Below are 26,597 nucleotides of genomic sequence, written 5' to 3'. Positions count from 1 at the left end.
GTTACCATCTTCATCATCCATGATCTCCTCGATACTGGTGCTATCACCATATTTATGAACAAGGTATCCGGCCAAATAAACAACTTTATGCTTAAGGGCATCATCAGACCTCAAGAGTTCCTGAGTGTCATGAGGAGTGATCTCGTCAATGAGTTCACTTCGCTCATCTGGATTTATGGAAGTACCACAATTCTTGTCGCAAACAAGCACACGAGAACTAGATTCTGGCATACTGTCATGCTTAACGAGTGTGTGCAAATTTGCAATTTTAGCTGCAGCCATAATGTCAACTACGTCAATGTAGAAGTTTCCACCGCATCTTTGCCTGGCTTGGCCGAAAAACTTTTCCAAGGCTTCATCCGCGAATATAGCAGGAAGAACGTAGTAAAAGTCTTTCTCTGCCAGAAGCAATTTGGCAGCATCCACATTATTACGTGTGGACACAGTGAAGGCTTCAGCAGTTTGCCGAGTTAGCTTCAGCTTACGACCACCACCTCCTTGCCATGCGCAGGTAGATATAATTTGGCAGGCCTTCTCCAGCCTAGTGAAACTTGTACAGTCTGCTGTCCAAGGCTGTCTGGATTCGTCGCGCAGATGGATAGCTGAGAAACGGTCTTTCACATTCATCATCTTGAACCACTCACTCATTGTCTGGGTGAGAATGATGGTGCCTTTGCTGATGCCCAGTGAATCCTTGAAGGTCTTTAAGGCAGCGACAGTCTTGTCATTGAACACCTGACATACCAAGGGTACGCTCTGGCGTTGAAGGTGCTTGGGGAAAACAGCAGTGTGCGTCAGCTTGGTTAAGCGAATAGGAGTAGCTCGGTCGATCTCATAAAGCTTCCGAATATCACTCCAGTAAGCTTTGTACTCATTGCCATGTATGACAAATGAGAGTGTCTGGCCATCAACAGTAATCCAGTTGTTGCCAACATTTTTGAAGATGTGCACGTAGTCGTACACTAAGAACATAGATTGCTCTTGCATCGATAGCACTTGACAACTTCCCGGTTCTCCAAGTTTTGAATAAACACTGCGATTGGTATTGCAATTGTCACATATCAAAGAAATCACAGTACCGCCAGCACCAACTACAGCTGAGGCAGCTTCGATGAGGAGTTCCTTCAGCTGATCGGCAGTTCGTTTTTTGCAGGGCAAAACGCGTAGAATATAGCGTGGACCACCAAAATGGCAGGCAACTTCAACAACCATAGCATGTGAAGCAAGCATTTCATGGTCACCCCCCGCTGCAGCATTTTGAGCGTATCCTAGAACATGCCCTCCAGAAAATCGCAATGTCTCGATCAGCTTTACCTCGTCAAACATTAAATTGACCAAACGCTGCTGCGGCTTAAGCTGGTCGAACAACGTTTTGAGGTTGGAGTCCTGCAGACTACTAGAAAGCACCTGTTTTACCTTTTTTGTTGATGGTAGAATGATTAAGCCGGATCGACGAATCATTTTGTATGCACTGGGTGATATGTTGTGAAGCTGCATTGCGAAAATCATAGTATCGGTATCAAATCGGCGACCATCACGAGGTATGAACACATGCCGCAGCTGCGACAGAAGGAAGGTTAAATGAGGAAGCTCGTGTGCCTCAGTCATCTTGCAAAGCTGACTTATTATGTGCTGAAGAATTTCCTGGCTTGTGTACTCGTAGGTGTTTACCTGGTCAGTTATGGATCTAATCTGGGACCGTTTTGAGAGCAAGCTGTTCTTTTGCAAAGGAAAAAGTCGTTTGGGCAACTCAATGCCATCTTTCTCAACTCTATTCAAGAATAGGAATCCAAAAGGTGAGCTGACTTGTTGGAAATGAAAGAACTGCCTGACAGTTTGTCCAGTAGCGTCAGTTATTGATAGTGTTACGTGGTCCCCTCGGTGACTACCTGGTCTCGGTGACCCCCGGACCGAGAGAGGAACTTCGCCAGAAAGTAGTGTTATATATGCGCTTTCGCAACGCAATCCCTATGAATTCCACCCAAGAGAAACTGATGTTCAAGGATATATTTCAAGGGTAAGGATATCATACAATTTCAATGATACAATCACGGATATATTCCCCGAGCAATCAACAACAAACAACCATCAACAATTCCCAATCCACAATCAATTCCCTATATGATTAAGATGGCCATCTTATATATGTGTGTCCCCGTTGGTACTCACGACCCCCGTTTGGTCTCTATCCCGCACAATGTCTCTGGGCCCCTCCTGACCAAGATGATGGTCGGCGTCGCCGCACTCGGGCGGTTGAACGAAGCCCGGGTGGACGTTTTTCCACCGGGCAGGTATCGTACCAGGCACCACGGCTGTAGCCCCTCGTGGCCACACGAAGCGGGTACGGTAAAGCACGCCAAAAGCCCCACGCCGCTTGCAACGCGTGTTAGGCCCCAACGTGCGACCCGTACGCGTCTTTTTAGACGGTGTCACGAACGGTGCCAGACGCTGGGTCGGTGCACGGCCACACGACAGTTTGACGTCCACCGGGCAGGTATCCGTCCCGGTAACTCCTCTCGCCAGACGGGCTCGGGAACGCCGCTGTTCCACACGGCTCAATATCAATCCCACCTTTCGTCGGAGCGGGGCGAGGAAGAAGAATACTCGTCGCTTTTCTTCCTCGTGTCTTTTTCTCTTCCGTTTCCGGTCACTTCCGTTTCCGGACACTTTTTCAGAAGGGCTCCGGACCCTCCAACCACAACAACCCTTAATCTACTACACATGGATAAGCAAAGACCTGAATAGGAATTCACATACATTCCCATAAATATGTAACAATAGGTACAGGTTTTTCTGGTCTTTTATGACGTTAAAGCCAGGAAAATAGGAACTGATTTTGGCGCAGAAGTGGTCGAAATCTTGGATCTTGTCTGCAGCCTCAGCAGCTGCATGCACCTTCTTAGTTCTTGATTCTGATGTTGAAGATGATGTTGGGCGTGGGGCTGAAGTAACCTGCTTCAAAACTGATTTCGGTAATCCAGGAAATATTGATGGGGGTTCTTTGGGTCGCTTGCCACCCTTAACTGACACCCATTTACAATTGAAATGTGTCTCACAAATATATATCTCCTTCAAGCGCCTCAAGCTTTCTTTCTCATTCGGCATTGCCAATATCCATCTCTCCCTCTCCTCTGGATCTTTTGGGAAGGATAGGACCTTTACATAAGGCGTCCCATCATAGTTTCCTTTACAGCCAAAGCAGCTGCAACGACGAGGCATCTTGTCATGAAAGCAGGAAACAAAACAAAGATCCTGTGAGATCACCAGCTGGACAGTTTCTGAAAGAGAAGAGAAACATATTATTTTGCTGATTTCCGATATTAAATGTGAAATATCACAATTAATTTTAAAATAAATAATAACTAATACACAAATCAAAAAAATTAAAAACAAAATTGTTTAAAAATAAAGCTGCCAAATGGAAAAAAATAATGTATATTCAAATCATTTTTTCGAGGGAAACTAATCTGTTATAATACAGACTATTATATTTTATTTATTTATTTATTTATTTATTATTTTATTGCATAAATTACATGTCATATGTCAATTTCATTCCAATCCATCCAATAGTACAGTGCTGTGGTATTTGCATAGAAAACGAGGCATTCATAGAAAACGAGATAGAAAATGGGAACTCAGACTCAAGTTACAAACCCCGAGGTCGTGACGTTCCAGTCCTTCTCTAAAGGAGTCACACTGTGTGCATATGTATACACACTGTGTGCAGTACTGTGCAAAGTTTTAAATTTATTTATTTTCACATGATCTAAAGCACATAAATGGTGCAACGACACACACACACACACACACACACACACACACACACACACACACACACACACACACACACACACACTCACACACCTACCTGCGGTGTAGTGTCATTGGCTGAGGGCGTGGCCTTGCTGCTGATGCAATGTCCCATGTTGGTTAGGATAGTAATTTGTAATTGGGCCATGTGAACAGTTGTGTTCCAATAACAGACCCTTGAGGTACGCCACATTTTAGGTGCTGGTCATTGTATAAATTTAGTCATGTGGACCCTTCTCGATCTGTTATTGAGGTACGACTAGAGCCAATAAAGGACTTCATAACGAGGCCAAAGTCTTCAGAAAGCCTGTGTTTGAGAATAGCGTGATCTACCATGTCAAAAGTAGAGGACAGGTCAACCATCAGTAGGAACACTGCTTGTTGATTTTATCAATGGCACTACACAGAGCAAATCGTCAAATCAAAAGTCATTTTAGCATCAGGTCAGTCTTTTGTCACTGCCACTGGTAACATGTACCCCAGTGCTACCTGCCGCATGGTCGGGTATTCGGCGACTAAACTGACTACCCTCACTGTCTTCCCATTGGGGAGGGTGACTGTGACACCCTGCAGGACTAAAAACAATACATGTTAAAGGGCAGATGAGCTCCCTTTGGGAGCCATCAGCCATTCAGTAAGGAGATGGTGTCTCCTAAAAAACACACATCTGTTTGGACCTTTTTTTTTTTTTTATAGGTCGTAAGTTGAAGACAGCAACTGCCCAGGGTAGGACTACCGTTCGGACTTAGGAGTGTTAAAGTGGTGCCCGGAACCATCTTGCACTGTCTGTGCCAGGATTGCTGGTCTTACTTTCTTTCTCACTCAGACTACAACTACCGGGCTAGCTTTAATCTCTCTTTCTTGGAAACAAACATCATTCACTTTTCATCACACACTTTCATCATACGCTCATTTTCATAATGCCAGTGAAAATAGTCCGATAAAAAAAAAAGATTAACCGGCTTCGTATTCTCCGATTTTTTGTTTTTGCTAATGGGTCAAGGATATCATCCTCTTAAACATACATATGCTGAAAATGTCAAGATTGTGTCACTTTAATGCAAGGTTGGCATTGGGTCAGAAACACAGGTCTTTGAATGAGATTTCCTAATTCTTCTTCTCAATTCAACCTCATCTACAGAAACAAATTGAGTGTAACCACAACAATTGCATGAAGAAAATCCACTAGAACATGAACTTAAAAGTTGAACTTGATTGGGTGGCTGCATTATTATCCAAATTTTCCCTGATCTTATCTACTTCACTGACAAAGTAATGTGAATCGTCATTAGTGAGATCAGATGAATTACTACATTCAGGAATAACTTTCTTTGGTAATATGTACATGTCTTTGGTATTACATTTAGAGAGTTTCCCATCGTGATAATCCTTCTTGGCAGCTGAAACAGTCTCACAAACATTCCGTTGGGATTCGATGAACCTCCTGCCAACAGCATTTGATTTCGTCTCATGCCATCGTCGCTCAGTGTCATCAAGCTCAATGAGCTTCCTTTACATTGTCATAATACCAGGAAATCGTACTGTTATATGGAGTATGATTTCCATAATTTTGTCCATTACCATAACCCAAATACACACTCGATATAGTGCTGTAGATGCCATGAATTTACACATTTTGTTTTGTATCAAATGTTAATGAGTTAACAATCTATTCATGACACAAATATAAAACATACCATTCACTGTCACACAGAAATAAGTAGAGCACAGAGGATACGCATGCACTGATGTTGTCCATAATCTTTACCAAAGTGTCTTGGCTAATACGATGTGTCCAATAATTATAGATCACTGTTTCAGCTATTCGATAGTCCTTGGTGCCATCGTGTGGACTTGCTCCTTTAGGCACTGCTTTAAGAATTGATCAAACAGATAAAGGTGCAGGCTTGTTGGTGGCCAGTGGAGGCCTTCATCATAGGGAAGGGAAAAAATGTTAGATGACCTTACACACTGAGTCAGGAATGGATGTAATCCAATATGTTATCCGTGGCATCTGAGCATGCCCCCATCCTGTTGAAATCATTGGCATCCATGGCATCTGAGCATGCCCCCATCCTGTTGAAATCATTGGCATCCATGGCATGTGAGCATGCCCCTATCTTGTTGAAATCATTGGCATCTCTCGGAAAATGTTCCACAAAGAAGAACGTTCAGAGCATTTCCTGCAAGTCATCATTCCCATTGATGTAAATAAAAATTTTTAAAGGCCATCTCCTTCCCTTTTTGGAGTTGTTGCACCGAGTCAGCTCTCTTACTTTTTGCGAAGGACAACGTGGGATCTTTAATGTGTTCAATCTAATGCTCGTAGAATGAACACCCAGTTTAACATCTTTCTGAGGGTCAGGGCACACATTGATGTATCGCCCTGCTTGCAAAACACCAGGGTGATTGTTTATCGTTTGGCCAATATCTGAACCCTAATCAGCTCAGACAGGAGTGCCCATACTTCTCGGAGTCGAGGCTATCCTGCCAACCCTGTCACTGCTCCAACTGCCCCGTTTGGAATCTTGCATCAAATATTGTATTTTCTCGATATTTTGAAATACTTTTTCCATTTATTTTACTGAGGTTTGATTTGTTGATGATATTGTGACAAGTTAAGAAAATGATTGTTTGATCGACCTGATTTTGTCCTCGATTTATAAACGTGTGTGTGTGTGCGTGTGCGCACGCGTGTTCATTCTATCCAAATTGACATTCATATCTCTGCATTCTTGATGTTAGCATTTTACGAAGTAGTGATTATTTTTACTTTGAAATAATGATAATTTGTACTGGTTTATCATCAGAATTTGTGGTTGCCACTTAACCTGTTCCTTTATTTCACCTCTCATTTGCTCATTTCATCCCTGCCTCTTTTCTTTCCTTCATTTACCCTGACTGTCTCCATCTTGCTTTTTTTCCTTTTATTCTTCCATCAAAAGAACCGAGAGCTGCAAATAATGCGCAAGCTGGAACACTGTAACGTGGTCCGGCTGCGTTACTTTTACTACTCCAGCGGAGAAAAGGTGAGGAAAGGAAAGTTTGTGAATGTTAATTGTGGGAAAGTACTGCCTTCCCACTGTTTAAACTGATTTGCATGTCCATAACATATCGAGCCATGTCGCACATTTATACTCTGGAAGCATCAGATGTGTGAGGCCTTTCTCAACGGTGTTGAGCTACTGATTCCATCCATACTGATGCACCTAATGCAGTGATACTGATTGCTGGGGAAGGGTTGTAGCAGGGACGATGTCACAATGAATCATGGTCCTTGATAAGTATTGCCATTTTCCTGTGGTATTTTCCTGATTTAAAAAAAAAAGTTTTTCAGTATTTGTTTCATGCTAATGTATATTCCAGTACTTAGGAAGTGACTCTGGTGATCCCATTTCTGTTGAGCCTTATTAGTGTCATTATCATCACTATTGTAGCTTTGATTCCCATGGCTGCTCAGCAAAACTTGCGACAATGTGGTGACTTATCGAGGATTACTTTGTAGCTGGAGAAACATTCTAAACTTGTCGCAAGCATCCCAGTGCTCCTTCAGTAGAATGGGATGACACCATCAACACCTACTATTATTTTATTTTTTTTGCATGGAATTTATAATGTAGTGTGATCTTGTAATGACTCTCGACCTATTAAGGTTGAGTGAAAGGGAAGGTCAAAAGTTTGCCTCGTATTTACATTTCCATTGTTTCCTGTCGGTCGTGCCTTGTATTTCCATTGTTTCCTGTCGGTCGTGCCTTGTATTTCCATTGTTTCCTGTCGGTCGTGCCTTGTATTTCCATTGTTTCCTGTCGGTCGTGCCTTGTATTTCCATTGTTTCCTGTCGGTCGTGCCTTGTATTTCCATTGTTTCCTGTCGGTCGTGCCTTGTATTTCCATTGTTTCCTGTCGGTCGTGCCTTGTATTTCCATTGTTTCCTGTCGGTCGTGCCTTGTATTTCCATTGTTTCCTGTCGGTCGTGCCTCGTATTTCCATTGTTTCCTGTCGGTAGTGCCTTGTATTTCCATTGTGTCCTGTCGGTAGTGGTGTGAGCCTCGTGTTTCCATTGTGTCCTGTCGGTAGTGGTGTGTGAGCCTCGTATTTCCATTGTGTCCTGTCGGTAGTGGTGTGTGAGCCTCGTATTTCCATTGTTTCCTGTCGGTAGTGCCTTGTATTTCCATTGTTTCCTGTCGGTAGTGGTGTGAGCCTCGTGTTTCCATTGTGTCCTGTCGGTAGTGGTGTGTGAGCCTCGTATTTCCATTGTTTCCTGTCGGTAGTGGTGTGTGAGCCTCGTATTTCCATTGTTTCCTGTCGGTAGTGGTGTGAGCCTCGTGTTTCCATTGTGTCCTGTCGGTAGTGGTGTGTGAGCCTCGTATTTCCATTGTTTCCTGTCGGTAGTGGTGTGTGAGCCTCGTATTTCCATTGTTTCTTGTCGGTAGTGGTGTGTGAGCCTCGTGTTTCCATTGTTTCCTGTCGGTAGTGGTGTGTGAGCCTCGCATTTCCATTGTTTCTTGTCGGTAGTGGGGTGTGAGCCTCGTGTTTCCATCGTTTCTTGTCGGTAGTGGTGTGTGAGCCTCGTGTTTCCATTGTTTCCTGTCGGTAGTGGTGTGTGAGCCTCGTGTTTCCATTGTTTCTTGTCGGTAGTGGGGTGTGAGCCTCGTGTTTCCATTGTTTGCTGTCGGTAGTGGTGTGTGAGCCTCGTGTTTCCATTGTTTCCTGTCGGTAGTGGGGTGTGAGCCTCGTGTTTCCATTGTTTCTTGTCGGTAGTGGTGTGTGAGCCTCGTATTTCCATTGTTTCTTGTCGGTAGTGGTGTGTGAGCCTCGTATTTCCATTGTTTCTTGTCGGTAGTGGTGTGTGAGCCTCGTGTTTCCATTGTTTCTTGTCGGTAGTGGTGTGTGAGCCTCGTATTTCCATTGTTTCTTGTCGGTAGTGGGGTGTGAGCCTCGTGTTTCCATTGTTTCTTGTCGGTAGTGGTGTGTGAGCCTCATATTTCCATTGTTTCTTGTCGGTAGTGGTGTGTGAGCCTCGTATTTCCATTGTTTCTTGTCGGTAGTGGTGTGTGAGCCTCGTGTTTCCATTATTTCTTGTCGGTAGTGGGGTGTGAGCCTCGTGTTTCCATTGTTTCTTGTCGGTAGTGGTGTGTGAGCCTCGTATTTCCATTGTTTCTTGTCGGTAGTGGTGTGTGAGCCTCGTGTTTCCATTGTTTCTTGTCGGTAGTGGTGTGTGAGCCTCGTGTTTCCATTGTTTCTTGTCGGTAGTGGTGTGTGAGCCTCATATTTCCATTGTTTCTTGTCGGTAGTGGTGTGTGAGCCTCGTGTTTCCATTGTTTCTTGTCGGTAGTGGTGTGTGAGCCTCGTATTTCCATTGTTTCTTGTCGGTAGTGGTGTGTGAGCCTCGTGTTTCCATTGTTTCCTGTCGGTAGTGGTGTGTGAGCCTCGTGTTTCCATTGTTTCTTGTCGGTAGTGGTGTGTGAGCCTCGTATTTCCATTGTTTCTTGTCGGTAGTGGGGTGTGAGCCTCGTGTTTCCATTGTTTCTTGTCGGTAGTGGTGTGTGAGCCTCATATTTCCATTGTTTCTTGTCGGTAGTGGTGTGTGAGCCTCGTATTTCCATTGTTTCTTGTCGGTAGTGGTGTGTGAGCCTCGTGTTTCCATTATTTCTTGTCGGTAGTGGGGTGTGAGCCTCGTGTTTCCATTGTTTCTTGTCGGTAGTGGTGTGTGAGCCTCGTATTTCCATTGTTTCTTGTCGGTAGTGGTGTGTGAGCCTCGTGTTTCCATTGTTTCTTGTCGGTAGTGGTGTGTGAGCCTCGTGTTTCCATTGTTTCTTGTCGGTAGTGGTGTGTGAGCCTCATATTTCCATTGTTTCTTGTCGGTAGTGGTGTGTGAGCCTCGTGTTTCCATTGTTTCTTGTCGGTAGTGGTGTGTGAGCCTCGTGTTTCCATTGTTTCTTGTCGGTAGTGGTGTGTGAGCCTCGTATTTCCATTGTTTCTTGTCGGTAGTGGTGTGTGAGCCTCGTGTTTCCATTGTTTCCCGTCGGTAGTGGTGTGTGAGCCACTTTGCCTATTGTACGTGTGCCTTATCAACACCCAATTAACTTACTAAGTGTTCTTAACTTCCGTGTACTAATTCCATTCTCACTCTGCTGTATCCAACTAAACATTCATACCTGCTTAAGGTTAGCTTGCCTATTAAACGCATCAACCTGTTCTAGTCTTTGGTTGAATTGTGCATGGTTATCCCGTGTGCACGAAGCGAAAAGCGGCGTTAAATAATTGGTTCACATGGTCTGTCTGTCTATGATCTATGCCGTTGGTGTATGATCGAGGAACTACTTACTTTCAAGTGAATGCTATATTTTGAACAATGTAGAACACAAATCGGAACATGAATCGGAACACGAACCTGCAGTTCACAGCACTTAGGCCCTGAATTTGGCAAATTGTACGGAATCTCATGCAGATTGTGCATGCAGGAAGAGGAGTGAGGTGATTGTTTTTAGTCTGTCTGCCTGCCTGCCTTGCAGTCAAACAAAATTGAAAATCATTTCAAACAGGAAACTTCTGTTTTAGGGGCGTCATAAAGGAGACAAACAACAGGCATGCATCTGTAATTTCGTGTTAAATAAGGTGGTGTAAAAGACGGTGCATAAACGGTGGTAACCTTCCGAAAAAGTTTTTTTTTCTTTCCGACAGCCTTTAAAACCTTTATTTTATTTCAATTGAATTATATAATTTATTTGAACACTGCAGAACACAAACTCTACTGTAGAACACAAACAGCTTTTGCCACTTCCAAAACCTCAAGTTTTGCAGTCCTGTAAGCCATCTCGACTAATCAAATTTGTCACTTGCACTCTCCGCATTGGGGAATATTGAGATTCATTTGAAATTGCCACTTGTAAAAAATGTAGATTCTGCACAGACCTTTCTTTGTACTTTTTGTGAAGAAACTATATTTGTGATTTCCTAGCCTATTGAATGTGGTATTTGCTGGATGACCTTTTTTCCCAGAACTTTCCAACAAAGCCATCATTGTTGTTCATATGCAGCACTTGGCTATGGGTTAGCATCAGTTCTTGCATGGGTATGGTGGTACTGCTGATGCAGTGCCCCCTGTATGTGGAGCAGGAATTTTGAATTTGGCCAGGGCGCCCGCAATTGCTTGTCTACTCTTTGCCAAATGTACCGTGGGATCTTCAACATCCACCAACTAATGTTGGTGGATGGGATGCCCAGGTTAACATCCATCTAAGGGCTGGCACACACATTGATGTATCACTCCCTGAAACACAAGGTTGACAGTTTATTGCTTGTCCGAGATTCAATTCCAGGCTCTATTGCTCAGAGGCGACTGCACATACCTCGAGGTTATCCTGCCAGCCCTCTGATATAGGTGACGTAATTTTCTGCGTTGTGTAGATTTCTTTTTCCAACAAAGTTTATGAATCACATTGTGGTTCACTTGAAATGTTCAATTTTTGTCCCCCGTCGCACCGCGGAGCGAAAGGGGGACTATGGTTTTCCCCTCCGTCCGTGTGTCCGTCCGTCCGTGCGTGCGGGCGTGCGTACGTGCGCAAGCGAAGGACCGCATTCGAATTTGGTGTGTGGGTGCAACCCACGTCAAAATCCAAGATGGCCGCCGCCATGTATGTCTGATGCCATGTATGTCTGAACCTTGTGAGCTGAATATCTTGAAAAATAAGCGAAGTACCAACTTCTAATTTGGTGTGTGGATGTATCTCGGCCTAAGAAAGAATGCTATTGAAAATTGAGTCGCCACGTCAAAATCCAAGATGGCCGCCACCATATGTATGTCTGAACCTTGTGAGCAAAATATCTTGAAAAATAAGCGAAGTAACAACTTATAATCTGGTGTGTGGGTGTATCTAGGCATAAGGAAGAACCCTATTGAAAATTGGGTCGCCACGTCAAAATCCAAGATGGCCGCCTTGCGTCTTCCACTTTGTCAACTCGCATCACTTCACCGACGGGGGACCGAGGCGTAACGCTTGTTGTCCCCCGTCACACAGCGTAGCGAAAGGGGGACTATGGCTTTCCCCTCCGTCCGTGTGTCCGTGCGTGCATGTGTGCGTGCGGGCGTGCGTGTTTGCGTGCGTGCGTGCGGGCGTGCATGCGTAAGCGAAGGACCGCATTAGAATTTGGTGTGTGGGTGCAACCCACGTCAAAATCCAAGATGGCCGCCGCCATGTATGTCTGATGCCATGTATGTCTTAACCATGTGAGATGAATATCTTGAAAAATAAGCGAAGTACCAACTTCTAATCTGGTGTGTGGATGTATCTAGGCATAAGGAAGAACGCTATTGAAAATTGGGTCGCCACGTCAAAATCCAAGATGGCCGCCGCCATGTATGTCTGAACCTTGTGAGATGAATATCTTGAAAAATAAGCGAAGTACCAACTTCTAATTTGGTGTGTGGGTGTATCTCGGCATAAGGAAGAACGCTATTGTAAATTGGGTCGCCACGTCAAAATCCAAGATGGCCGCCACCATATATATGTCTGAAACTTGTGAGCGAAATATCTCGAAAAATAAGCGGAGTACCAACTGCTAATCTGGTGTGTGGGTGTATCTCGGCACAAGGAAGAACGCTATTGAAAATTGGGTCGCCACGTCGAAATCCAAGATGGCCGCCACCATATATATGTCTGAAACTTGTGAGATGAATATCTTGAAAACTAAGCGAAGTACCAACTTCTAATTTGGTGTGTGGGTGTATCTCGGCATAAGGAAGAAAGCTATTGTAAATTGGGTCGCCACGTCAAAATCCAAGATGGCCGCCACCATATATATGTCTGCAACTTGTGAGCGTAATATCTTGAAAAATAAGCAAAGTACCAACTTCTAATCTGGTGTTTGAGTGTATCTAGGCACAAGGAAGAACGCTATTGTAAATTGGGTCGCCACGTCAAAATCGAAGATGGCCGCCGCCATGTATGTCTGAACCTTGTGAGCGGAATATCTTGGAAAATACGTGAGGTACCAACTTCTAATCTGGTGTGTGGGTGTATCTAGGCATACGGAAGAACGCTATTGAAAATTGGGTGGCCACGTCAAAATCCAGGATGGCCGCCTCCATGTATGTCTGAACCTTGTGAGCGAAATATCATATCATAGCATGTTTTCTGCGTCTTCCACTTTGTCAACTCGCATCACTTCACCGACGGGGGACCTAGGCGTAACGCTTGTCTTCTCTGATTCGCTAACCTAGTGAAAGTGCAGGTCTTTTTAAACAACACTGTACATGTGCTACTGTACCTACCTGCATGTAGGTGCTATTTTCTGTTGTGTGGTGTGAATTCAATTTAAACTGGCAGAAGTCCGTGGTAAAAATACCACAATATAAATGGTGGTAAAAATACCACAATAATACCACAATAAAAGCCTTTTATTTTTGAGCTGGTTTAATGAGCTCAAAAATTGGTGGTTCAACAGAGAATGTCTTAAGTTATTGCGTGCACCTGTCACTTAAAGAAAAGAAGAGTAAAATGAGTTTAACAACTTATTGATTTGTTCAAATAAATTGATTGGGTAAACTTACCGTGGATTATACGAAGATAAATTTTAGGCCGAGGAACAAAGTACAAGCTGTCCACAAAGTCTTGCTCCAATTCAAAAAACTTATTACAACTAAACCAAAAGAGATGCGGTTTTTTATTTTAATTTTCTCACATAATTCAAGAAGTTTCTTGTGTTCTTCAGCAAACGTCAACATGTGCACCTTTAGTTGCACGTAGCACATCCGCGTGTTAATCCACTTCAATCCACGTGTTGGCCAACATATCCTTCATCAGACTGCTGATGCAATTGTTTATCCTTGCACAAAGTGTTTCAATGTCAGCAACAAAGATTTGGAAAACAATCCTTGACATATCCCCACAAGAAGCCGAAGACCGTCACATCAAGAGACCGTGGATGCCAGGGAACTGACCACCACGGCCAATATATCTACCAGGGAAGTTCTCGGTTTCGAAAGGTTGCACTTTCTACACTTTATGTGCGTGTAATCTCTTGTACAGCTTTGTTTTTTATATTATAATTTTGCTGGAGGTTTTGACTAATTTGAAGCAACTTTTACTTCATAATCTTTTCTCTCCGCGGAGCATTTCCGTGTTTCAGTGGGGGTCATACATACAGACAGACAGACAGATAGACAGGCAGACAGACTGCATTCGCCTGTAGTATATATGCCGTTATATATGTATGTATGTATGTATGTATGTATGTGTATATATATATATATATATATTGTTGCGGTTGTGGGAATAAGGATGACAACCCCCCTCGTAGGTAGTCGCACCACAACATGTAGTCTCGCTTTAGTTCAGTTATTTCTTTTTAAATGTAAGCGTAGTCTCCTTTCCTGTGTTAGTTTGCGTTGAGCAGGCCAGTGAGTTAGGTGTTCTTTGAGCTGGAATGCCACGTGCTAGGCCTGGAACAAGTCTGGCAAGGCCGAAGGGAGGAGCTGCAGGGGGAGTGGCCGGTAAGCAGCGAGCAGCCAATCGGCGCTCGAGGGGAGTGGCTCACAACGGCGGCGAAAGGAGGGGCTTGGAACATTTGGGTAAGGCTGGGGAGGGGCCATATAAAACCCTGCCCCGAGCCCCCCGCGAGAGAGAGGAGAGACTCGGAGAGAGAACGCATGAGAGTCAGTCTCCCAAGGTTCGTGGTTGGTTCATGGTGATTGAGCAGTGAGAAAGAGACATTGTCGCAGCATGAGTAAAGTACCTTGCTTGTTATAGTCGCTGTACACGAACTCTCCCCGTGCCCTACGCTCTGCTGCTGCCCGTATTAATCGCGCTGTGTGAAGACGATCCATTCCGGGCCACAGACGCGCGATCTTGCCTGCGCTCCCAGCACACGTGCCGTGAACATCGGAGGGCCACGCCCGGCGAGCTGTCCGGGAGTGAACGGCATCAAGGCGCGTTTGGCGTCCGAACTGTTCTGCCTCCTTTTCCCCATGTGAGTGAGTGTGCCTTTGTCTGGGGGATAAGTTACGACTGCTTAAGCCTGCTCTATGTCTCTTCGCCCTGTATAACTGTAAATAAACCTGTTCCTCCTTCTATTTGATCGTCCCTTGTCAGTTTCATCTATTGGCCTAGCATCGCACAAATAAAACCGCTTGAATCGGGTTCAATAAAAGTAACGGCACGAGTCACGTGATACGCAAACCGCTCGGCGTATTCGATTAGCGTGGCCTGTGCGAGGTCCAGTCCCCGTTTTCGTGGCAGCGTGGGTACCAAAGGTACGTGTGGAGTCGACCCGATACCCTTTCCCGCACTCGCTACGGGAGTGGTGACTCGGCCCCGTGGACACGAAGACCCGAGGGGGAAAAGGGGTTTAACCCCCCCCCCCCTCTGTACGTCGACGGGCTTCGGGAGATCTGCAACAAATTGGTGTCTGGGAGTGGGATAATTGGACCTCAAGTGCGCTTCATGTGCTCAAAATTACGAGTGGACGAAATTTAGTTTGTAAAATCAAAATTAAATTCATACGATGTTTTTGCCAAGGCGGTCAAATGCCGATGGGAATAATAGAGGAAGAATTAATGACCCAGGACCAACAGGGACAGTTGGTAGTGGAGGCAGTAGATGAGGGTGCAGCAGTAGAGGAAGAAAATGGCAGCACCTCGCACGTGGCGGCGGGAGCCGAGCCCGCAGCACCAATAGATATGGGCCTTCTTATGGCACAAATCAGCGCATACATGGCAGAGTCGAAATGTGAAATGAACAAAATGGGGGATCCATTGGCTAATTGAATGGATGCCCAGGGGGACAAATCCACCCGGGAAATGAAGGAAATGAGGGACAAAGCAAGGTGTAACATGGAAGGGTTGGAAAACAATGGGTGGTCAAATGAAAGAAATGAGGGACGAAATAAAATAATCCAGGTGTGACATGGAAAAGATGAGGGCAGCGGCAAAGAGGGATATACAAAAAATGGGGGAGGACATTGGGCGCAGGTTGAGCGGGAAGGTCGTGGTGTTGCGCGACGAGGTGACACGGTGCGGAGAACGCGTGGGGAGCGAGCTTGAGCGAAGGACAGCCAAGTTGACCAGGGCTATGGGAGTCGCGACGCGGGGTGTAGAGGAACCGCCGATCGTCGAGTTGGAAAATAAAATTTTGGGCGCGCCGACAAAGGCTGAGTTGGAAAAGAAAATTTTAGAGGCGCCGACGATCGTCCTGTTACAAGAAAAGACGGGGGCTGAAGAGACAGAAAAAACAGAGAGTAAATCACGGGAGGTGAAAATGGAGCCTGAACAAAGTTCCTGTTTGCACCGTGATGCCGGGCTTGCTAACCCAATAAAAAGTTTGCAGGTGCTGGTGGAGAAGGAGGGCCCCGAGGTGAGAAATAATGGCGTGAATGTGGTTGATGCGAACGGGTGCTCGGTGCGCTTGGGAGAAAGGCGAGACCCGGGTGTTCGCGATGGGCCCATTGTGCGGTGTACGAGTGAGGGTGGTACGATTTGCGAAGGGCCCTTTGTGCAGTGTGAGAGGGAGTCCGTACCGGAGCACGTGGTGAGAGGGTGTGTCACAAAGTGTGAAAAAGAGTGTGCACCTGAGTATGAGCGGGAGTGCAAACCTGGGGGTGTGGAAAAAGAGTGTGCGATGGCCGAATGTGTAAGAGAAAAGTGTGCACCGGAGTGTGCGATGGCAGAGTGTGTGGAGGAGTGCACACCGGAGGGTGTGGAAAAAGAGTGCACACTGGAGGGTGTGTGGGTAGGGTGTGCACCGGAGTGTGTGAAAGGTGCGTATGCGCCTGGGTGGTGCACACCGGAGTGTGTACGGGAAGAGTGTGCACTGGAGCGTGAGGGAGAATGCACACCGGAGTGTGTGTGGGTCGAGTGTACACCGGAGTGTACAACGGAGTGTGTGAGAGACGAGTGTGCACCAGAGGGTGCGATAACGGAGTGTGTGAGGGGCGCGTGTGCGCCTGGGTGTGCGAGTATGGAGTGGGTCGCGAGTCGAGAGGACGCGGCTCAAGCATCGACACAGACCGGGGGAGGTAGAGCTTAGCGGGACGGGTAGCGTATGTGAGCCCCCGGTGAGTTGTGTGCTGCAGGGACCGGAGGGGATCGGTGCGGCCTCACAAGGACCGGCGTGCACGATTCGTGCCTCCGGCCCCCGCACTGTATGGTTGGTGCCGTATGGCAGCAAGGCCGGTCGGCCGTGTTCAAGAGGAGGTTCGGGTTTTCGGGGCCGCGCACCTTATCCGGGTGCAGTGCTCCGACCGTGGTCGGCTGGGTCATCGTGCGTGGGACCGCAAGGCCCCACGCAGGGATGGAGCCCGGCACCTGGGCCCATCAATCCCTCCCCGCTTGGATGGAAAATGCCGGACGGACACCCTATACAGGCGACCAACCACCCGCATGGATCGCTCTGCCCTTCGAGGCCGAGCCATGACAAGATACCTCCACATGGAGGGGCTCGTAGCGTAGAGGACTCGGGAGTAGTGTACCCCACGTGGGGGAATGGTAGTGTCACCATTCCTCCCACGGGGGGGGGGGGGGGGGCACATGAGCATTAGTTTAGGGGGATGGCAGTGTTAGGACCATGGAGGGGGCAGCAGTGGTTGCCTCCATGGGGCACCCAAGCTAGCCGAGGGAGGGCGAGGATAATGATAGGGATTTAGAAGACTTTAGAGACTGAGATTTAAGTAGTGACACCTGAACTATAGAGGGGACGTAGAGAGCTTAGGTGGATGATAAAGAAAAAGGGTGTGCTTAGTTTAAAGGGACGACGGGGAAGCACGAGTTTTAGGGCAAATTAGTTAGATAGATGATGCTGTGTGAGTGAGAAATTGTGAGTGGAGACAAATGGAATTGTGCAATGGTGTGTGAAAGTAGTGGTGTGTGGAAATAAATGGTGTGTGGAAATAAATGGTGTGGAATGCATAATGCGAAGGACTGAATGCGGGGAAGTGGAACCCATTCACGAAAGCCCGGGGGGGGGGGGGGGGGGAGTGTAAAGCCAGGTAGAGGGCATAGGTAAATTGTATGGATATTGACATCTGTGGTGCGGGTAGTGGAATGAAGTGTTTTGGAGGGTGCATGAGTCTGTGGAATGGCTGGGCTTGTGGCTTAATTGGTGCGTATGGTTATTGGAGCACTCCGCCACTGGTAGTTTGTCGGCCAGGTGAGGCCGCAGGTAGGCTCTGGGAGCCGGTTAGTTGTAGTTCTGAGAGGGGCCCGAGGATCCAAGGGAAGGACCCTGGTTGCCCGATGCCAAGGTGGGCATAGAGGGGGTAAGTGCCAGGGAGGGCCTTCCCCGGTTAGGTAGTCGCAGGAGCAGGCAAGCTCGGGAGGCGGCTTCAGTAGTGGAGGTGCGCAGGTAGGTAGACCTGCTAGTGGAGCCACACGACCCAGCCCCGAAATTGTGCGAGGGCACAGTAAGAAAATCCGTTGGGTGAGACCCAAATTCGGAGGGCACCACAGTGTGGGCAATGGCAATTCGGGTTCTTAGAACCACATAGTTTAAAGAGGCCGATTGGCAGGGTACGACTGCGGGTAGTGTAAAAGAGTAATGCAGTCGTGTAGTTAGGAGATGAGAGAATCCCTTCGCACCATCCACATCCATTCACCGAGGAGGACGAGCTCCACACCGAGGCTCTGTAGACTGTTTGAGTAGTGAGACGCATCACAACGTGGATGAGACATTGTGTGTGTTCCATCCCTTCCTTCCTGGGAGGGAGTTGGGGACGAATTTGGCATACAGGGGGATATGGAAGACAAGACGTAGAGACGGATTGTAAATACAAGGGGGCTATGGTAGTGTAGCCGACGGTGGGGGGTACGGACGGTTAGGGACGAGTTTGCTCTGCTCGCTCTACCGCGTCCCTCGCACCGCACCAGGCATGGTGGTGCCTGGTCACTTTGTTTTTTGTGTGCCACTGTGTCCTTTCTGTGTGCTTGTTGCGCTTTGTCTTCCCTCCCCGCCCCAGGACCGTTTTGGAGGCCGAACCGTGCAGCATCCATTCTGCACCCGTGTCGCACCTGGGCAGCCGAACTGTGCAGCACCTTGCTGCCATGTCCTTGCTACATCTGTGCAGCCGACCTGTGCAGCACTTTGCTGTCATACCCACCTTGCTGCACCCTTATCACACTTATGGACCACAAACCTTGTGGCCTTGCACCTCTGCTGTGCAGCATCTTGCTGCAAAATCATCTTGCACCTTCGGACCACTTGTTGAGTGGCACTGATGCCACGCAGTTGGACGACGTGGGAGTGGCCCTGCTGGCAAATAATAAAAAGCATTGTTTATTATCGTGTGCCAGGTATGAAGAAGATGTGGAAGCTTAGATGGCCCTGATGCTTCATATGGCCTGTATGTCGGTCAGGGCCAGCCAGTTTTGTTAGCCGCACACAGAAGATGCAAGATGCAAGCAGCAAGTGCCATATGAGTGTTTTGTTTCTCCCCTCCAATCTTCTTTCCAAAGTGCAAGTCCTGGGTCATAGAATTGTAAATAAAGTAAGTTCTGTGCATGTACAGAAAAAAAATGTTGCCCACCGGCTATGTGTTTAGTTTGAAATTCCGGAAATACTCGGGTAGTTGTGGGTGTGAATCTGTCAGAGTAGCTGCTCAACAATATGTTGGGGGGACATATCTAGTGTTAAAAATGTCGCACACATGGGTCAGAATAAATGCTAGGGGAATTACACCTATGTGTCACATTTAAAAGTAAGGTTAAATTTGCATGCCAGGCTCTACCGGTCGTTCCACTGTTGGGGTCGACTCGGGACAAGTCTGGTGAGAGAGGGGGGTAGTGTTGCAGTTGTGGGAATAAGGATGACCCCCCCCCCCCCCCCCCCCTCGTCGGTAGTCGCACCACAACATGTAGCATCGCTTTAGTTCAGTTATTTCTTATTATATCTAAGTAAGCGTAGTCTCCTTTCCTGTGTTAGTTTGCGTTGAGCAGGCCAGTGAGTTAGGTGTTCTTTGAGCTGGAATGCCACGTGCTAGGCCTGTAACAAGTCTGGCAAGGCCGAAGGGAGGAGCTGCAGGGGGAGTGGCCGGTAAGCAGCGAGCAGCCAATCGGAGCTCGAGGGGAGTGGCTCACAACGGCGGCGAGAGGAGGGGCTTGGAACATTCGGGTAAGGCTGGGGAGGGGCCATATAAACCCTGCCCCGAGTCCCCCCGCGAGAGAGAGGAGAGAATCAGAGAGAGAACGCGTCAGAGTCAGTCTCCCAAGGTTTGTGGTTGATTCATGGTGATTGAGCAGTGAGAAAGAGACATTGTCACAGCACGAGTAAAGTGCCTTGCTTGTTATATATATATATATATATATATTTTTGTATACAAGATCGAGGCTCGTGAAAGAGCGAACATTAATCACACAGAAAGACAAACCGACACTTAAAACATATAACATCGGGAGCGGTAGACAAGATGGGGAGAGAGGGGGAAGGACACGAACACAACATTTGAGAGCAGGGACCGAGAGACATCGAGAGATCTGAGAGAGGGCGAGGGCTTTGGGGGGGGGGGGGCATGGGAAGGGGGGTGGGGTGGGAGAAGTATAAAACATATGGACACTGCCAGGACTTCCAGGAAAGAAGTTGGAATTTCAAACAAGGTGGATCTGGGGTGAATTAGCGGGGGTAGAAAAGATCAAGGTTTTGGATGGGGGAAGATAAGAGATGGTGGTGAACAGTTGTTTTAAAGACCTGGAGGGAGGAGTGGGATTGAAGTGAGGGAGTTTGTTCCAGAGGCGGGAGAAAAGAGGAATGAAAGAGTGAAGGTGAGCAGAGAGCCGAGATTTCGGCAGTTTAACCATCAGAGGGTTGCTGGCAGATCTTGTGCGACCTGTAGGAATATTTGGGGGACAGAGCCCTGAGAGAGCTGGGGGAGCAAGGCCGGAGAGGAGTCGGTAGAAGACGGAAAGACCACCAACCTGCCTGCGGTGAGTAAGTGAAAGGCCCTCGGAGATAGCTTCATCGCGGGAGATTCCAATAATTCTGAAAGCTTTGGTTTCAACAGCGTGAAGCCGAGCTAGGTGTGAGGCAGGAGCACCGGCCCATAGGGGAGAACAGTATTCCATTGAGCTGCGGATGAAAGCCTTGTATGTGGTGAGGAGCTCAGGTGTGCCAAGGAAGGACTTCGCACGACGGAGGATGCCCAGTCGGCGACTGGCTTTGGAGGCCAGCTTGGAAATGTGGTTTTCCCAAGAAAGATCATGGCAGATAGTGAGACCCAAAAGCTTGAGCGACAGAACTTCTTGGAGAGGATGGTTGAGAAAGTAGATGGGAGGGTTGTCCAGTCGATCTTTTCGGAGAGACATAGTAAGAGTGTGAGATTTGTCAGGATTGAAAGACATGTTCCACTTGTTTGACCAGTCTGTGATTTTGTCCAAGTCTTCAGAGAGTGAGGAGGCTGCAGACTGCCGATCTGAGGGAAGAGGAATGGAGCGGCAGAGAGTGGAGTCATCAGCAAAGAGATAGAGAGGATTTTCAAGAGAGTCAGAGAGATCATTGATGAAGACCAGAAAAAGCACAGGGCCCAGAACACTGCCTTGGGGAACTCCAGCCTGAACAGGAAGAGGAGATGAGAGAAACCCATTCAGGGCCACACGTTGACGACGACTAGAGAGGAAGTTCGCCAGCCATGCGTGGAGATTTCCATGGATACCAAAGGAGGAGAGTTTGGTGAGCAGAGCGGGGTGCCAGACTGTATCGAAGGCACGTGATATGTCGAGGGAGACAGCTCTAATTTCCTGTTTGGCATTGAGGACCTCCATCCATTGTTGAGACAGCAGAAGCAGCATGTCCAGAGTAGAGTGACCTGGTCTGAAACCAAATTGATGATCAGAGATCAAGCCATTGGAGAAGAGGAAAGATTTCATATCCGAAGCAATGATGGATTCCATGACTTTGCTGATAATTGGGAGAAGGCTGATTGGTCTGTAGTTGCTAGGATCTGTTTTTGCACCTTTTTTGTGCAAAGCGGTGATGTTGGCTGATTTCCAAGCAGATGGCAGTTGACCTTGAGCAAAAGAGAGGGTGAAGAGAACAGAGAGAGGGTGAGATAGAGCGGCAGAGCAGGATTTTAGGACCCGTGGGCTGATGCCGTCAGGTCCAGTTGCAGAATCAGAGTCGAGGGTTGACAGAAACTTTTCCACCTTGTCAGGAGGAAAGGACACGGAGTCCAGGAGCAGCTGGGTACGACTGGGTATGGTGGGTACAGAGAGGGATGGGTTTGGGACACAAGATTTAGAGGCAAACACAGAGTTGAGGCATTCAGCTTTTTCACGTGTGGAGTCAGCTGTGTAGCCGTTTGAGGTAAGGTAGGCGATGGAGGGGGAACAAACACCAGAAACTGATTTGACCAGACGCCACCAGGATTTGGAAGAGGGAGACAGATAAGAGAGTTCGGTCTTGAGAACGGAGAGATATTGTTTCCTGGCTCTCCTGAGGGTGGACACACACTTGTTTCGGGCTTTGTGAAAGGAAATGAGATTTCCTTCCGTTGGATTTGCTTTCCAGGAGACGAAGGCAAGTTATTTCTGGACAACAGCCTCACCACAAGATTTCGTGTACCATGGACGGGAGGAAGGGTATGACAACTGAAGACGAGATGGGATAAATCTGTGCATGAGAGAGAGCAATTTACTTTGGAAGAATTCCCAGGATGAGTTGATGTCAGAGGTGGTAGAGATGGGAGACCAGTCCAGATGATTGATGGCTGCTTGAAGACCGTGCCAGTTGGCCTGAGTGAAATGCCAGACTCGTCGACGCTGACGAAGATGCCCCGTTGACTGAGATCCGGGTCGGGAAATTGACAGATTGTGTCAGTCCCAGTGAGTCGCAGAAGTCCTTTGCTGAGGAGCCATGGCTGGTGAGAGAGGTACCCACACCCAGCCAACTGGCAGGATGACAGTTGAAATCACCACATATGAGGAAGAGAGAGTTGGGATGAGTAGATAGAAGTTGGTCCATATTATCAGACAGCGAGATGTAGATGGAGTCATCACTGTTTGGTGGACGGTACAACACACATATGAACAAGAGGTGGGAGCGAAGGGGAAGCCGTAGCCAGAGGTATTCCTGGGGGTGAGGTGGAGAGAGTGCAGTGCAGGGCGAGTGAGGAAGAGAGTTTTTGATAAAGATAGCAACCCCACCTCCAGGACGAGGCTCAGGTCTATCATACCGGAGGAGGGAGTAACCCGGGAGAGATACTAAGGAATCAGAGACAGAGTCGAGGGTTGACACACGAACACACGAACAATAGGGATTAAAGAGTAGCGCCCCTGTGTGTCCTCACCTGGTTAGCCAAACCTTTGTCCCTTTTCGCTGTACTGTATAGTCGCTGTACACGAACTCTCCCCATTCCCTGCACTCTGCTGCTGCCCGTATTAATCGCGCTGTGTGAAGACGATCCATTCCGGGCCACAGACGCGTGATCTCCTTGCCTGCGCTCCCAGCACACGTGCCGTGAACATCGGAAGGCCACGCCCGGCAAGCTGTCCGGGAGTGAACGGCGTCAAGGCGCGTTTGGCGCGCGAACTGTTCTTCCTCCTTTTCCCTGCGTGAGTGAGTGGGCCCTTATCTGGGGGATAAGTTAAGACTGTTTAAGCCTGCTCTGTGTCTCTTCACCCTGTATAACTGTAAATAAACCTGTTCTTCCTTCTATTTGATTGACCCCGTCAGTTCCATCTATTGGCCTAGCATCGCACGAATAAAACCGCTCGAATCGGGTTCAATAAAAGTAATGGCACGAGTCACGTGATATGCAAACCACTCGGCATATTCGATTAGCGTGGCCTGTGTGAGGTCCAGTCCCCGTTTTCGTGGCAGCGTGGGTACCAAAGGTACGTGTGGAGTCGACCCGATACCCTTTCCCGCGCTCGCTAAGAGAGTGGCGACTCGGCCTCGTGCACACGAAGACCCGAGGGGGAAAAGGGGTTTAACCCCCCCCCCCCCCCCCACCTCTGTACGTCAACGGGCTTCGGGAGATCCGCAACAATATATATTATGTCTGGCGGGGTAGTGATATGTAGAGCAGATAGATCTGAGTAGGTAACACGCTTCGTGTGTCGCGCTAAGGAAAACTACCTGTAATAAGTTCATGTGTAACCGTTTTTTCGGGTAAGGAGTATACTTGTGAACCTACCAGGAGGTTCGTGTGTTGAATAGAGTTAGGGATTAAAGAGTAGCGCCCCTGTGTGTCCTCACCTGGTTAGCCAAACCTTTGTCCCTTTTGTCCCTTCTCTCCCGCTCCCTTTGTTATATGTTCTATATGTTAGCTCTTGCATGAACCTTGACTTAGTATACAAAATAAAGGTTATGTGACCTTCATCGGAGACTAGCACATTTTCGTTGATGAACTATGGACTGTATTCATCCTTCCGAGGTCGGCAAATTGAGTACCAGCTTGCTGGGATGAATGATCCCGGTGTGTACCCCGATTTAGAATATGTACACCGTTTCCCTGCGCATCGTAAGAGGCGACTAAGGGTTGGCGTCAGGAAGGGCATCCGGCAATAAAAACATTGCCTCAAACAGGGAACCATGATTGTCATGGGGGCCCGCAAGGCTAACCCCCGCTCTGGCGGGGAAAAATGGCCTTAAAACGATCATTCATTCATTCATTCAACTATGGACTGTATATGAAGATTAACTGATTAAATATTGGGTTCCAAAGATTAAAGGCCGAAGGTCAGTTCGTTGGCCTTTAATTGAAACTCTATGTTACTGCAATAACTTGTAAACCACTCGAGAGATTTCAACCATACTTGATACATTTGTGGACTGTTATACAAAGATGAACGGATTCAATGATATATTGAACAGGTCTAAGGTCATGCGCCCTTTGAAAATCATTTTGCAGACCATAACTCGAGTTAGAAGTATATGATGTCTCTCTTCTACTTATCTGTCTTTTCTCTCTTGTGCACTCTCTCAAGAGATCTTTAATTTATTTATGTAAACTTTAATTGTGTGAAAATTTCCACTTCTGCAGTGTGTGCCTGAAAATCATGACTTCTTGGCTCTTCTGCAAGAGTGAGGTTGTGTCTTCGTAGACTTATCATGACCTTCAGCAGTGTTTTGGAGAATTTAAAGAAAATAATGTAACATAAAAAAATGGATGATCACAACTACAATAGTCAATGCTACATTATGTGTGCAATAGATCCCAATCACAATGTCTTTGATGAGATGAGATGCAAGAAACATTGATGAGATGTTAAAATTTTTATAGATGTTGGGAAATGTGCTGAGAAGAGAGTGCTGATTATAGTGCAGTAAAAGCGACATTAATGTTATAATCACCGAATACTGGGTTTCTTAAAACAGTGTTTTATCACGTCTGTATGTAGCAATAGACAATATCAGACCTTTTGATTTATTGATGGATGAACATATGTCAGATGCTCATAACATACTTGCTCTGCCTCTTCCCTCACTGAGCATTCTTTCAAATATTGTCACTGACTTTCATACCACTTGTTCACCTCCACTGATAAATATTTAAAATACCTTGTTAACTGCTTTTACAAATAAATGAAAGTTTTCTGAATTGCCCTTTTTTGTGGACAGATTTCTATTAATTATACAATGCAGGACAAAACATGTCATTTGCAGAAGGACGAGGTGTATTTGAATCTGGTACTAGACTATGTACCAGAAACGGTGTATCGTGTTTCCCGTCACTACAGCAAAGCGAAGCAAACAATTCCAATCATCTACGTGAAGGTTTGTGGATGTTATTGTTCTTTGTGCGATCTTCATTTTTAGCGTTTTCTCTCTGTGTGGTTTTGTGCAAATGCAAATACCTTTTCAGTTTTCATAACTTTATTGTCAATGTCTGTCCATCCTAACTTTAGAAAGGTGCTATGTCGGACCACAATTCGAAATTTCTTAGTTTGCTATAAGCTGTTATTATTTCATTTACATTTCCTATCGATGTAATGTTTTTGAAGATTGCATTCTGCTTGGTGTGTATCTTCTCATCTTTCCTTTGGATACATCATGGAGGTTAACGGATTAAATATAATCTGCAAATACAGAGTTGTTTTTATTACCATTGGATTCATTGAAAAAGAAACTTGTGAATACTTTTGTCAAATAAACCATAATTAGTAGGGGGTGGGGAGGGGTGGGGTTAAGTTACACCATTATTTTAGGTGTTTACTAATAGCTGGTGTTATTTTAATTTTTTTGTAATTCCACAAGGACAACCCAGACAAGATACACTACATGGCCAAAAGTATGCGGACACCCGAACATTGCACCCGTATGTGCTCGTCGAACATCTCTTTCCCAAATCATGGGCATTAATATGGAGTTGGTCTCTCCTTTCCTGCTGTAACAGCCTCCACTCTTCTGGGAAGGCTTTCCACTAGATGTTGGAACATTGCTGCGGGGATTTGCTTCCATTCAACCACAAGAGCATTCGTGAGGTCGGGCACTGATGTTGGGTGATTCGGCCTGGCTCGCAGTCGGCGTTCCAATTTATCCCAAAGGTGTTCAATGGGGTTGAGGTCAGGGCTCTGTGCCGGCTAGTCAAGTTCTTCCACACCGATCTCGACAAACCATTTCTATATGGACCTCACTTTGTGCACGGGGGCATTGTAATGCTGAAACAGGAAAGGGCCTTCCCCAAACTGTTGCCACAAAGTTGGAAGCACACAATCGTCTAGAATGTCATTGTATGCTGTAGCATTAAGATTTCCCTTCACTGGAACTAAGGGGCACAGCCCGAACCATGAAAAACAGCCCCAGACCATTATTCCTCCTCCACCAAACTTTACAGTTGCCACTATGCATTCGGGCAGGTAGC

At 46.8% G+C, this 26,597-nt stretch overlaps 1 protein-coding gene across 6 annotated transcripts in view; it reads left to right on the top strand.

The window, feature by feature from the left end:
* LOC137416475 (glycogen synthase kinase-3 beta) overlaps nt 1–26,597 on the top strand; it is a 172,198-nt gene that overhangs the window by 80,628 nt on the left and 64,973 nt on the right. For 3 of the 6 annotated variants that reach the window (XM_068102081.2, XM_068102080.2, XM_068102084.2), the window contains 2 exons: nt 6,759–6,842; nt 25,355–25,510. In XM_068102081.2, the coding sequence (XP_067958182.1) occupies nt 6,759–6,842; nt 25,355–25,510 (240 nt within the window). The remainder of the gene's footprint in view (nt 1–6,758; nt 6,843–25,354; nt 25,511–26,597) is intronic. The other 3 variants (XM_078779939.1, XM_068102083.2, XM_068102082.2) reach the window with 2 other exon arrangements.

This window comes from Myxine glutinosa, chromosome 1, assembly GCF_964187855.1.
Source record: "Myxine glutinosa chromosome 1, kmMyxGlut1.1, whole genome shotgun sequence".
Classification (NCBI taxonomy): Eukaryota; Metazoa; Chordata; class Myxini; order Myxiniformes; family Myxinidae; genus Myxine; species Myxine glutinosa.
The sequence above is the reverse complement of the archived record's forward strand: the minus strand, read 5'-3'. Positions and strand labels throughout refer to the sequence as shown.